Source organism: Maniola hyperantus, chromosome 18 (genome assembly GCF_902806685.2).
Source record: "Maniola hyperantus chromosome 18, iAphHyp1.2, whole genome shotgun sequence".
In the NCBI taxonomy this organism is placed as follows: domain Eukaryota; kingdom Metazoa; phylum Arthropoda; class Insecta; order Lepidoptera; family Nymphalidae; genus Maniola; species Maniola hyperantus.
In genome coordinates, this window is record NC_048553.1 from 501,607 (window position 1) to 513,816 (window position 12,210).

Sequence of the window (12,210 nt, forward strand, 5' to 3'; positions counted from 1 at the left end):
AGTAGTACAGCTTAGGTCGTTTTCATGTTAACGGGAATTTAGAGTTTGGGATAAAATTTTATTTTAGATGGTAGCCTTATTTTTCATATCCAACCAGTGTAAGTTTTGTACATTATTATTTTTAGATCTATCAATTAAAAAGGATAGACTCGCTCAAAAGGGCAGATTGAATTTTTTTTTGGAAAATGGAAGAAAATGATAATAATGATAACCTTCTCCGTCATAAGATTAAGATTTAGGAATGAAAAGCGATACCTACCTAGTGCCTATTAAAAAATGCGAAATGAAACGTAAAATAAATTGTTATATACCCTCACTAAAACGTAGTGATTATATACTCTTTGCCCTCACTCTCAAGTCTCACAGACCACCATTGAATTCCTGTGAGTCCAGTGTGCCCCACCGACCAGAAATAAAAGATAAAATGTGTGCCCTACAGGGTAGGTAGGTATGTATTTAAAAAATGCGTAATTTACGGCAAATTAGGGTAAAATCAAAATCGTAAGTAGAAACACTGCTTTGATAATCTAAATAAAAACTGTACAATTGATTATAGATTTCTATTTTTCAGGTATTTTGTAAGATTTTATATAATTTTGAATCATGTTTATTAATAAATGTTCAACATGAATTTTTCCGAAACCGATAGTGGTCAAAATTACAGAAACAATGAAAACGGAAGTTGCTTATTATTTAATAACCTTCTCGAGCACCAAGGTATGTTTTTAGATGTAAATAAACACTAAAAGAAAGACCCATATTTATCCTATTTAATTTGAATATTTACTGAATATGCAACCTTTCGCGCTTCAACCTACTACAATTTAATAGGTTACGTATGTATATTAATATATACACATACTTTTAAGTCGAGTACCTGCCTACTGAAAATTTTATATTAGACTTTTAATTTTGAATAATAGGTAGTTTTTGTTTTTAGAATTAGTCGACTTTACAAATGTTTGCCGTATCTGTGCCAGTACAGCAGATCAATCTTGCCCAGTATTTGATGAACACGGCCAACATAATGACCTGGCGGGGAAAATAAATAAATATCTACCAATAAAGGTAACATCTTCAAATTTACAGATTTCTTTACCTAATAATATTACTTATTGATTACCTATTCATGGTTTACAGATTTCAATTGTTACTCAATGAAAAAACCCGGCCTACTGTTAGTCAGGCTTGCGTACTGAGGGTTCCTTAATACAGTCATATTTTTTTTTACATTTTGTATGATAAATCAAAAACTATTATACATAAAAATAAATAAAAATCTGTTTTAGAATGTACAGGTAAAGCTCTTTCATATGATACTCAAATTTGTATAATTATCTTAGAAATGAAAATATTAATTATTTGTTCATGAAATTTTTTTGGTGATGTAACCATAAGTTCACGGTTTTCGGATTTATTCCTTTACTTGTGCTATAAGACCTACCTCACTACCAAATTTTATGATTCTAGATCAACAGGAAGTACCCTATAGGTTTTCTTGACAGACAGACACCAAAGTGATCCTATTGAGGTACAGAACCCTACAAATGTAGTGATAGCATAGTGATTACCACATCAGACTCCTATTTGGGGTTCCAGGGTTCAATGCCTAGCACACACCTCTGACTTTTTATTGTTATGTGGATTTTGAGCAGTTAAATATCACTTATTTTAACAGTGAAGGAAAATATTGTGAGAAAACCTGCATACCTGAGGGTTCCCCATAATGTTCTCAAAGTGATAAAGTCTGCCAATCTGCACTTGGCCAGTGTGGTAGACTATGGCTAAACCTTTCTCCCATTCTGACAGAAAATATCAATGTTACAGGTGTCACAGGAAGATGGGCTGCCTCAAGTGATCTGTGAGCAGTGTCGGAACACGCTGCTGGCATGGGATGAGCTGGTGCAGTGCTGTGTGCAGGCTAATGTGGTGCTGCAGCAGAAACTGCTGGATCCTGTGAGTCCGTCCTGAATATATGGGGGCTAATTCTGTTGTACACACATCTCTAAGTTGAGAAATGTTTTGTTCTTTGTCTACATGTCCTTCGCATCATACATCAATGACAAAAAATAGTTTACTGTAGTGATTGTAGTGATCACAATCTCTTAAATTATAAGACAAATGTAAATAGTAAATCCTATTGCTATCCTTTTCATAATGGTCCCTGCGGTAAAGGTTGGTACTAGATTTTTACTTGTTAATAGGCTACTTGACAATTTTTTTAAGTTGGTCTTAAATGGTTAATATTTGTCCTATTATATCAAAAAAATTAACACTATCGCTAACGCTAACACTATACTAACGTCATCCATTTGTAAACAACAGTATAACCACAGGGTTATACTGTTGTTTACAAATGGATGACGTCAGAGCACAGATAATCTATCGGCCAAACATGGCCGACAGTGTTTTCACCTGTCTAAGAAAAATATTTTTTTAAATTAAAGTTTTACGGTTTTTAGGGCGCAAAAAAATATAGTGTTAATTTTTTTGATATAATAGGACAAATATTAACCATTTAAGACCAACTTAAAAAAATTGTCAAGTAGCCTATTTAGAGATTGTGTACAACACATTAACAATGATTTGTACTGCAAAATAATAAATTTATTTTACTTAAATCTTTGAAATTGCATGCTGATTTGAAGTGCGAATTCTTGTTTACTTTGCAGGATAAACCAAAACAAGAGGAACAAGCACGATTTACAAAATCACCCATACAGACTGGGTAAGTCTCCACTTCAAATATATTAGAACATCTTATTTGTTTTGTGTGAAAAATATTGTATAAATAATTTCAGAACACCAAGTTGGTTTTACAATACTGTCAGAGAAATTCTGACTGATTACTTCAAAGAGCTAAATATTGAGGAAGAAAACGCAGATCTAGAATATGTCTGTCAAATGTGCACTGAATGTTCAGCTTCCAAATCTGTAGAGGAACTAACTGGGCACTTGAGTTCATTTCATGGATGTCTACTCCAAAATAAGCTGTCTGTAGAGGATTTTGTAAAAGATAATATTACTTTTGAAGAGGCTCTTATCATGGATAAAGATGATGATGACAATGAATCAGTTCAGAATGAAACTGACTCTGTTATCGACACGAAAGAAATAAAACTTCAAAACTATTGCTGCCCACTTTGTGAAAACGTATTTTCATCCCCGAGTCGACTAATATACCATCTCAGTAAGCATATAGACATATCTATTGCAGATGGAATTGTGTGTTGTGGTCAGTTGTATGACAACAAGTTAGATTTTGCAGCACATATACAAGATGAACATGTGAGTAAAGTCCTAAGTGAAAATACTTGCAAAAGTTGTGGAATAACTGCAAATAATTTGGAGGAACTACAAACTCATATTAATGAGGAGCATCCAGAAAGTAATGATTTGAACGAGAGAACAGAGATATTACATATTTCGAATCGTCAGAAGTACATACCGGTTGCGTGCCCAAAATGTAATAAAATAATTTCTAACAAGTACAATTTACACTTGCATATTATGCACAGTCATAACCAACCGACAACATTCATATGTGAAAAATGCAATAAATCATACAAAAGCCGGGGAAGTTTGAAGTACCATCACAAAATATATCACGAGGGTAACCTTAGATACCTGTGTTCCTTTTGCGGTGAAGCGTTTCCCACGCGCGGGACTCGAAATGTCCACGCCAGAATTCACACGGGAGCGAAACCGTTCGAATGTTACAAGTGTGGAAAATGTTATAGAGCGAAAAACACATTAAATCGTCATATGGAGATGCACTTGGATATAAGGAAATATGCTTGCAATTTATGTCCGAAAAAGTTCAGAAAAAGAACCCATCTGACTTACCATTTACGAACGCACGAAAAGAAATTGAATAAAATAAATAGTAAATAATGACTATTTAAGAAATCTCTTTTTGGAAAGCCCAATCTGTACAGACTCGCCTACTCTTTTGGAGTGCTGTTTTTAGCTAGAAAAATCAGCAAGGCACTTGGCGGTCGGTCTTCAAATGTTATTAGGCAAAAATTGTGATTCAAGAAGGAAGTGAATAACCGGGGTTGTTTGTTGCAGGACTCCCCGACGCGTCAGCTTTGAGGCTTTCCTGCTTGAGGAAGAAAATGATGATCTGAGCGACCATAAATATGATACAGAAAATACACACGCTGAAATTGTTTCGGAAGATGACGACAAACCTCTCGCAGCCATAGCAAAATCAAAATCGAATTTGTACCAAGATTTTTATGAAGCACTCGTGAATTTCCGAACCCATTTCGTAACAGAACACGATAATCAAATCGCATGTTCTGATTTTTCTGATTCAAGCGATTCCGAAGATGCAAATGAAAAGAAGATGGAAAGGGACTCGGAAAAAGTAGATTTGAGCAGCTTCGATGATCTGACGGATTATAACATGCGGAAAGATAAAATGGATGAACAAACCCGGACAGAACTGAACCAAGTACAAACGAAAATCAACGGGAAAATTTACTACACTTGCAAAATTTGCGGAAAACACCTCAGTTCCACACATACGTACATATTCCATAAACGGATACACACTGGGGAACGACCCTGTGTCTGTCACATTTGTGGGAAGCAGTTCCGTGCCCCGAACGGGTTGAAACGCCACGTGACCGAAACTCATGAGAAACAACGCTGGTACACCTGTATAGTTTGTTTCAAGAACTTCGCGAATTCTCAGAACTTGAAACAGCATATGAGAATTCATACTGGGGAGCGGCCGTTTGTGTGTCCGCATTGCGGGAAAAGATTTACGCAGAGCGGGTCTTTGCACGTACATTTGAAGACGCATAGCGACCACTATCCTCACCATTGTGCAGAATGCGGCGCTAAATTTAGACTTCGTTCAGGACTAACCCGACATCGGCTAAAACATACAGGTCTACGACCACACGTCTGTGTTCACTGTGGTAAAGGATTTAGACAGAAACACGAGTTGAACAGCCACATTCTTGCCCATACTGACTCCAAACCTCATGCGTGTACATTCTGTGGCTCTGCGTTCCGACAACGCAGGGCTTTGAGGCACCATTGCAAACGCTTACACCAGAACGAAGTTAGGGACACGACGCAAATACCAAATGTGTACAATCATGTCGGGCAATACGAGGGATAGGAATGTTTCTCTTTTGCCTTTGCGTTAAATTCTGGACCAAATATAGTTGAATATTTACAAAAACTGTTTTTAATTTTCATCTAACTTCTTGACATTATAAGAACTTCTGGGAAAACACGTGGTAAAACATCATTAATCTACTAATCAAAATAGAGATGCACAATTTTCGGTATATAGAATTTTTTACTTTATTTTAAAAAAGTTCTTATAATGTGAAGGATCCCATTAGCTTGGTACCTAACTGCCCTTAAACTGATCAAGTGATCACATATCTTGCAGAATGCGCCGTTATTTCTATCCATAATAATGTCATTCGTATATTGATTTTGAATTGTATCAGCCTTAGGCACAACGCACATCAGCAGATTGGAACAGTCCCAGGAAGTTTTTTTTATTACAATTCAAATAGGTAGCTTTTTCTTTGGCACAACGCGGCGGTTGTACTTCAGCTTCGGTTATAGAGTGCTCCGTGTTTTGTTTCATTACACTAGTTTCAACCCTATGTCAAACCACATAAAGCAGAGTTTTAGTAGTACCAAAAAATACTCAGCTTCACTCCACACTGTGTGTCGGACTTCAGTTAATGTATTTAAAATTTTATTTACAGTCAAACATTGATATGTGTGAAAATTGAGAACGATTGCATCGACAGAACTACAGAGCTCGAAAAACTTAACAACCAGAAAAAAGAAAGTATTGACAAACCACAAAAAGTTGTGACGAAAGACGGGAAGAAATATGTCGTATGTGATATATGTAACAAGAATATAGCGCTAGCGTCATGGCGACGCCATTCGCAATCACACTCGACCGTGAAAAGATACAGTTGCCACACATGCGGATTAGGATTCAACGATAGTGGGAACTTATCGAGACATAGGAAAGCTTTACACGCCGAACATAGACCTCATACATGCACAATATGCCACAAGTCTTTCTCAAGAAACAGTCATCTTAAAGAGCATATAAAAACTCACTATGAAAACAGAGATTACATTTGTGACATGTGTGGCAAGGCATCGAAATCCAGTGCAGCTTTGAGGATGCATAGAAAAATTCACGCAAACGAATACAGATTTCGTTGTATCTATTGCGAATCCAAGTTTAAAAGGAAAAGCGAGTTGCTCGTTCATATTTCGGTTCATACGGGGGAGAAATCCCATTTATGTGGTTGCGGTAAAGCGTTCCGACTACGAAGCCAATTGAGAAATCACACACGCACGCATATTAAAGAAATGGAGGCAATGGCTCAAGAGTTGGAATGATTTATATACGTAGGTACGAAGATTTAAAACTACATACCTTAATTTGAAGAAAGGAGAATTTGGAAAAGTTGTCATCTGAGACGTAACTACTTCTGTGTGGTTAAAAAATAAAGGCAATGTCTCAAGAGTTGGAATGATTTATCTACTTATGATTGATGATGGAAAATTCAAACTACCTTCATTTGAAGAAACAAGACCTACTTGTGAGATGTGGTCAGAAGAATACATGAATTGCATCTACCTTCAATGATGTAACCATTTAATTTTACATTTCAAAATAGGTGAATCGCATAAATTGTAAGGGTGATAAATTGGGCGGAATAGAAATATACCCGGATACGGAATAATCTACCACCTTACAAAGATTAGAGGAAAAAAAAAAATAATTTTAATTTACTTTACTTGATCTATCTACCTAGTAAAGAATAGAAGCTAGCCGTCGACTCCCTTGTAATGCATATGAGGTGTTATAAATGAAATTTGCTAGATGTTAGGCAAAATTGTTTTTAATGTAACTTTTACCGGGGTCGCTTAATACAGAATGATGGCTAATAATGCTTAGTTATTCTAGCTTAATGCCAAGACTTAATTTAGATACATTAGAATGACTTAGGTAGATAGTACATAAGATCTATATTTTAAATTTAAGATGCCATTGGCATGGAATAGACAATGACACAGTAAAATTCATAAAATTGTTTCAAAATAAAAGCTCAGTAGTAAAGACAGGGTTCTTACTGTACACATACACTAAGAAGGTTCACTAAACTGTTCCAGGATACAAACATTTGCTTACTTGTAGGTGCGAAGACTGCAATGTAGCTGGACGGCATCGGCCAAGATCCAAAACTCAATTTATTTGATTCTTCACAACCGAAATGTTTCATTACAAAGATTTTCACCAAGTCTTATCCATAGAATTAAGTTGCCAACGTGAATGTGCAAAAGAAATAAATACGGAAAACGAAAGCAAAAAAAACGGAAACGCAAACGGAAAACGGAAACGGAAACGTAAACCCTGTAACAAAGAAAAACAAGATTATAATTTGTGCTGTGTGAAAATTTCGACACGTGGAATTTTCCCGATCAAACACAACTCACCTATTGAACTCCTGGCCACCAATGGTTTTCAGAAGTCCACCCACAACCCATTATCCTCATTTATTTGGGAAGGTAAAAATAACTGGAACTGAAAGGGAAAATCATGAAATTAGGATTTTCTCTAACCAAACCGCCATTTTGTCGAATCCACATTACTTGATTTTTCACTCACCATAATTGATGAAACATTGAAATACGTTAGGATGACTAACTTTATAACTATTGTATTTTCCCAGGCGAAGCCATGGGCGAAAAAGAGTGAGATTTTCCTGGAACGAAAAAAATTCGTCTTCACATGTTGACTCCAGAGAAAATTCTAAATCTCACCAATCGGTGTTGCCTGACGCAACCCGAGTGTGGCCGCTCTCATTTAGTTTGATCATAAAGCCAATTCATTTTTGAATATTTGCGGAACCTAAGGATATATTATAAGAACCGTTTTGTTAATGACTTAACAATAAACAAATGATATTATGGTTTTATTTAATTATTTTGTTTTATTTTTACGACAATTGACAACGAAGCAAACGCCATCTATTGTGGCTCGAATGAACTCTGAACAATCGACCCACGCGTAGTTCTGCACCTTGATGCTAGGTGGCACCAACATACTTTGAACAAAATAGATTTTAATTAAAAGCGAGACGCCAATTAGTAGTTCAAAATTTACAACGTCACAATACTTCCCCTCCGACGAAAAGGTTCAACAGGTTGAACCACGCTGCCCTCAGCGTCATCCAACAACTACTAACAATTTGCCTGAAACAAACAAACAAAAAAACACAGAAGTTACGCGTGAACGCACATCTACTACTAACAAGGAAAATTGTCTAACAAAATAAATATACTGAAAACAGTGTAAGGTTTTATACATTATACTTAACTACACAACCCTAACTTCTAAAAAGAATATATACAAAAAAAACTTCATGGTGTCTAAGACACTTGAGTGGAAACATCTTGGCATCATTCTTCAGCTGACTGATAGAATGCGTCTAGGCCTACGGTGGTTCACTCTTTTAAACTACCATCGTAATATTTGTTACTCAACAAATACGGAAAATCTGGTTGTGAACGGGTCCATCTGATATGGCAACCGTTCTCTATTCCATTCGGAAAAATAAAACCGAATCAAAATCGGAATATGAGAAAAAAAAACGAAATAACTCTCCTAGAAAATAGATCTCGGAACAGAATCGGAAAAATAACAGAAATGATCCATTATCTAGAAGGAAAACGAAAACAAAACACAAAACCCCCCCTTTTCGTTATCCCCAAAGTACGATATTTGCATTTTTACTTTCTCAACCGGTTGGTCTACCACAAGCATTCCAATCATCACATATTCATCCCTACATACATCCACTACATTCATCCTCAACTGAACCATGGTAATGTAACTGTTAATTCAGAACATCACTACACTCATACAAATTCCTAATTGAATATTGATAACTTAAATATTCAAACAGTTTAGACCAAACTAAGTAATGGCAAATATCTACTTCTTAATATCCTTAATATGCCAAGTGCCTATTGGGTGGTTGTCAGCTACTCTAACTAGTTCATAAACCAAAGGTGACAAAACCTTGACAACCCTGCACTTTTCATACTTAGGTGCCAGCTTAGCTGTGAAAAAATTTGTAGCGTCGCTTTGTGGATAGGTCTTTTTCCACACTATATCCCCAACAGAATAGCTTGCAGACCTACGCCTTAAGTTGTAATGCGTTGCATACTCTGCATGAGCCTGAAACAAATTTCTCCTAACCTGACCAAATATGTCCTCCAAAGATCCAAACTTTCCTGCGTATTCCTCCCTTGGAATTCCGGCCTCGTACTCCTTATCCGTGTCCTTATAGAAGGAACCATTTAAGACCGGTTCTCTAGCGTGGACAAGGAAGAACGGGGAGAATCCAGTGGATTCATTAACCGCACTGTTTATGGCGAACTGGACCTTGTACAGGTTTTCGTCCCAGGACCTGTGGTTATCTTTCACAAAAGCGGCTACAGCAGTCATAACAACCTTATTGTACCTCTCAACAAGGTTAACTTGCGGAGTGTACAGTGGTGTGTAGTGTAATTTCGGAATATTATAACGCTTAATGAGATTACGGAATTCAGATCCTGTAAATTGGGACCCATTGTCCACAATCACAGTCTCTGGAACACTATGGTTCAAAAATACAAAATTCTCTAGCGCTTTAACAACAGCGGCACCTGTGGCACGCCGTAACGGAAACAACATTGTATATTTCGAAAAACAACACGTCACCACAAAAAGAAATGTAAATCCTGATTTAGACCTAGGCAAAGGTCCGACTAAATCAGCCGAAATGACCTGAAAAGGTCTCTCGCAGACTTTAGGCTTCCCAAGCAGACCTGGAGTGGCTGATGTCGTGTGTTTATACGCAGAGCAAGTATCACAATTCTTAACGTACTCAACCACGTCCTTATACATACCACGCCAAAAATATCTGAGGGATAATCTGCGATGAGTTTTGAACACACCAAAATGACCTGCAGTTGCATCTGCATGGTTTTGTTGCATAATTCTAAGGATGTCGTTCTTGTGGACTACCTCTTTCCAGTCGAACTCACTGAGAAGCTGGTATTTACATTTACTGTAACGATATAGTTTATCGTTCAAAATACTAAAATTCGGAAAATTTGCTGGATTGATTTTACAGCCATTAAATGTTTTGTCATACCAGTCATCTACCAAAACTTGTTGACTAGAGTTATCATTACGATCACCAACTACATCTACGTGTATGAGTCTCGACAAGGTATCCGGAACTACATTATCACAACCCTTCCTATGTTCGATAACAAAATTATACTGTGATAATCTACAACCCCATCTGGCGAGTCGTCCTGAGGGATTTTCTAAATTTAAGAACCACTTTAGGGATGCATGGTCTGTGATAATTGTGACTGGCTTGGAACCAAAATAAGCCTGAAATTTCTCCACTGCAAAAATCACAGCTAGAGCCTCGCGTTCCGTCGCGCTGTAATTCCTTTCGTTTTTATTTAGGCTCCTACTGACATACGCAATGGGATGATCGCAACCATCGGTTTCTTGCGTTAGCATACCGCCAACACCATATGCAGAAGCATCACAATGTATTTTGAATGGTTTTTCAAAATTCGGTACCGCAAGAACAGGTGCGGTTACCAACGCATTCTTCAATGTATTAAATGCTACCTCTGCCTGTTCGCTCCACTCAAATTTAGGTGCGTTCTTTCCTTTACTCGTTAGTCTATTGAGTGGTGCAGCGATGGTTGAAAAATTCCTAATAAAGCGCCTGTACCAAGAACAAGTGCCTAGGAAAATCTTTACCTCCTGTGCAGTTTTTGGGGTCGGAAAGTTCAAAACTGCGGCAACTTTTCCAGGATCTGTGCGTAAACCAAATTCATCCACTATATACCCTAAATATTTCAAAGAGTTTCGAAAAAAATTACATTTATCAAAATTTATGGATAGTTGAGCCATTTTTAGTTTATCCAGAACTCTGTTTAATAAAATTAAATGGGTTTCAAAATCAGCAGAACAAATAACAATATCATCTATATAACAAAATACTATTCCATTTTCAATATCACTACAAAAATTTTGATTAAATAACTGGTCCATTAACCTCTGCTGTCGTGCTGGTGCACCGCATAGGCCAAACGGCATGACTTTAAATTTGAATAACCCTCTACCAGGAACTGTAAAACTGGTTTTTTCCTGAGAGTCGTTAGCTAACGGAATTTGCCAGAAACTTGAACTTAAATCAATCGATGATAAAAACCTTGCCTCTTTCAAGCTATCTAGAATTTGTGGAATGTACGGTATTGAGTATGAATCCCCCTTTGTCACTGAATTTAATTTCCTGCAATCTAGGCAAAATCTCCAGTCTCCATTTGCCTTTTTCACTAAAATTGCTGGGTTATTCCAAGGGCTTTCACTCGGAGTAACTACGTCCATTTCCAGCATCCTATCTAACTCTTTACTTAAAGCTTCCTTCTTTTCGGGAGAAAGTGGATATTGTTTTATTTTTATTGGCAAGGCATCACCGGTGTCAATAACATGTTCAATTAATTTTGTTCTACCCAATCCAATTTTCGCTGAAGAAATATCTAAAAATTTATTTACTACAGATTGGGCTAATTCTTTCTGTTGAGATGATAAGTTTTCAAAAGAAGTGATGGTATGAATTTGTTCATTATCAATCGCACAAATATTGTAAAATTGAGAAGGTGCCTTAATTAATTCTAAATTATCAAAAATGCCAGGGGCTAACTGAAATGTTTTCCAAAAGTCACAACCAAAAATAACATCCGCTATTATAGAGGGTACTACAAAAAATTTTATTATGTGAGTTACGGAATTATAAGTAATCGGAATAAACATATAACCCATGCAATCAAGTTTGTCTCCATTTGCCACTGAAAATGTGGTATCAATACTGCTATGCAATTTATAACCGAATCTCAAAAAAACCTTGTGCGCCTGGTTACCCAAAATTGACGCGCAAGCACCGGAATCTAGTAAACCTGTAATCTCAAAACCGTCAACAAAAACCTTTAAATATGGCCTAAAGTCTCGTTTATCCACTGAATACAGAACTGTGTCAGGTAAAAGGGATGTTTTGTTGTTAATGACCAAGTTCTTTACTTGTGTCTCTGCACAGTTCTTACTAATTAGTTTTTTGAATTTTTGTC

General features: G+C 36.6%; 1 protein-coding gene across 2 annotated transcripts; it reads left to right on the plus strand.

The window, feature by feature from the left end:
• Positions 1 to 511: 511 nt before the first annotated feature.
• On the plus strand, positions 512 to 5,306 carry LOC117990633 (zinc finger protein 260-like). 2 transcript variants are annotated; one of them, XM_034978104.2, is made up of 5 exons: positions 512 to 717; positions 941 to 1,068; positions 1,828 to 1,956; positions 2,673 to 2,728; positions 4,072 to 5,306. In XM_034978104.2, the coding sequence occupies exons 1-5, from the start codon at positions 618 to 620 to the stop codon at positions 5,135 to 5,137; spliced, it is 1,479 nt and encodes a 492-aa protein (XP_034833995.1). In that variant the 5' UTR covers positions 512 to 617; the 3' UTR covers positions 5,138 to 5,306. The 2 variants fall into 2 exon arrangements, with proteins under 2 accessions (XP_034833995.1, XP_034833994.1); XM_034978103.2 differs by having other exon boundaries at positions 2,802 to 4,202.
• Positions 5,307 to 12,210: the final 6,904 nt, after the last annotated feature.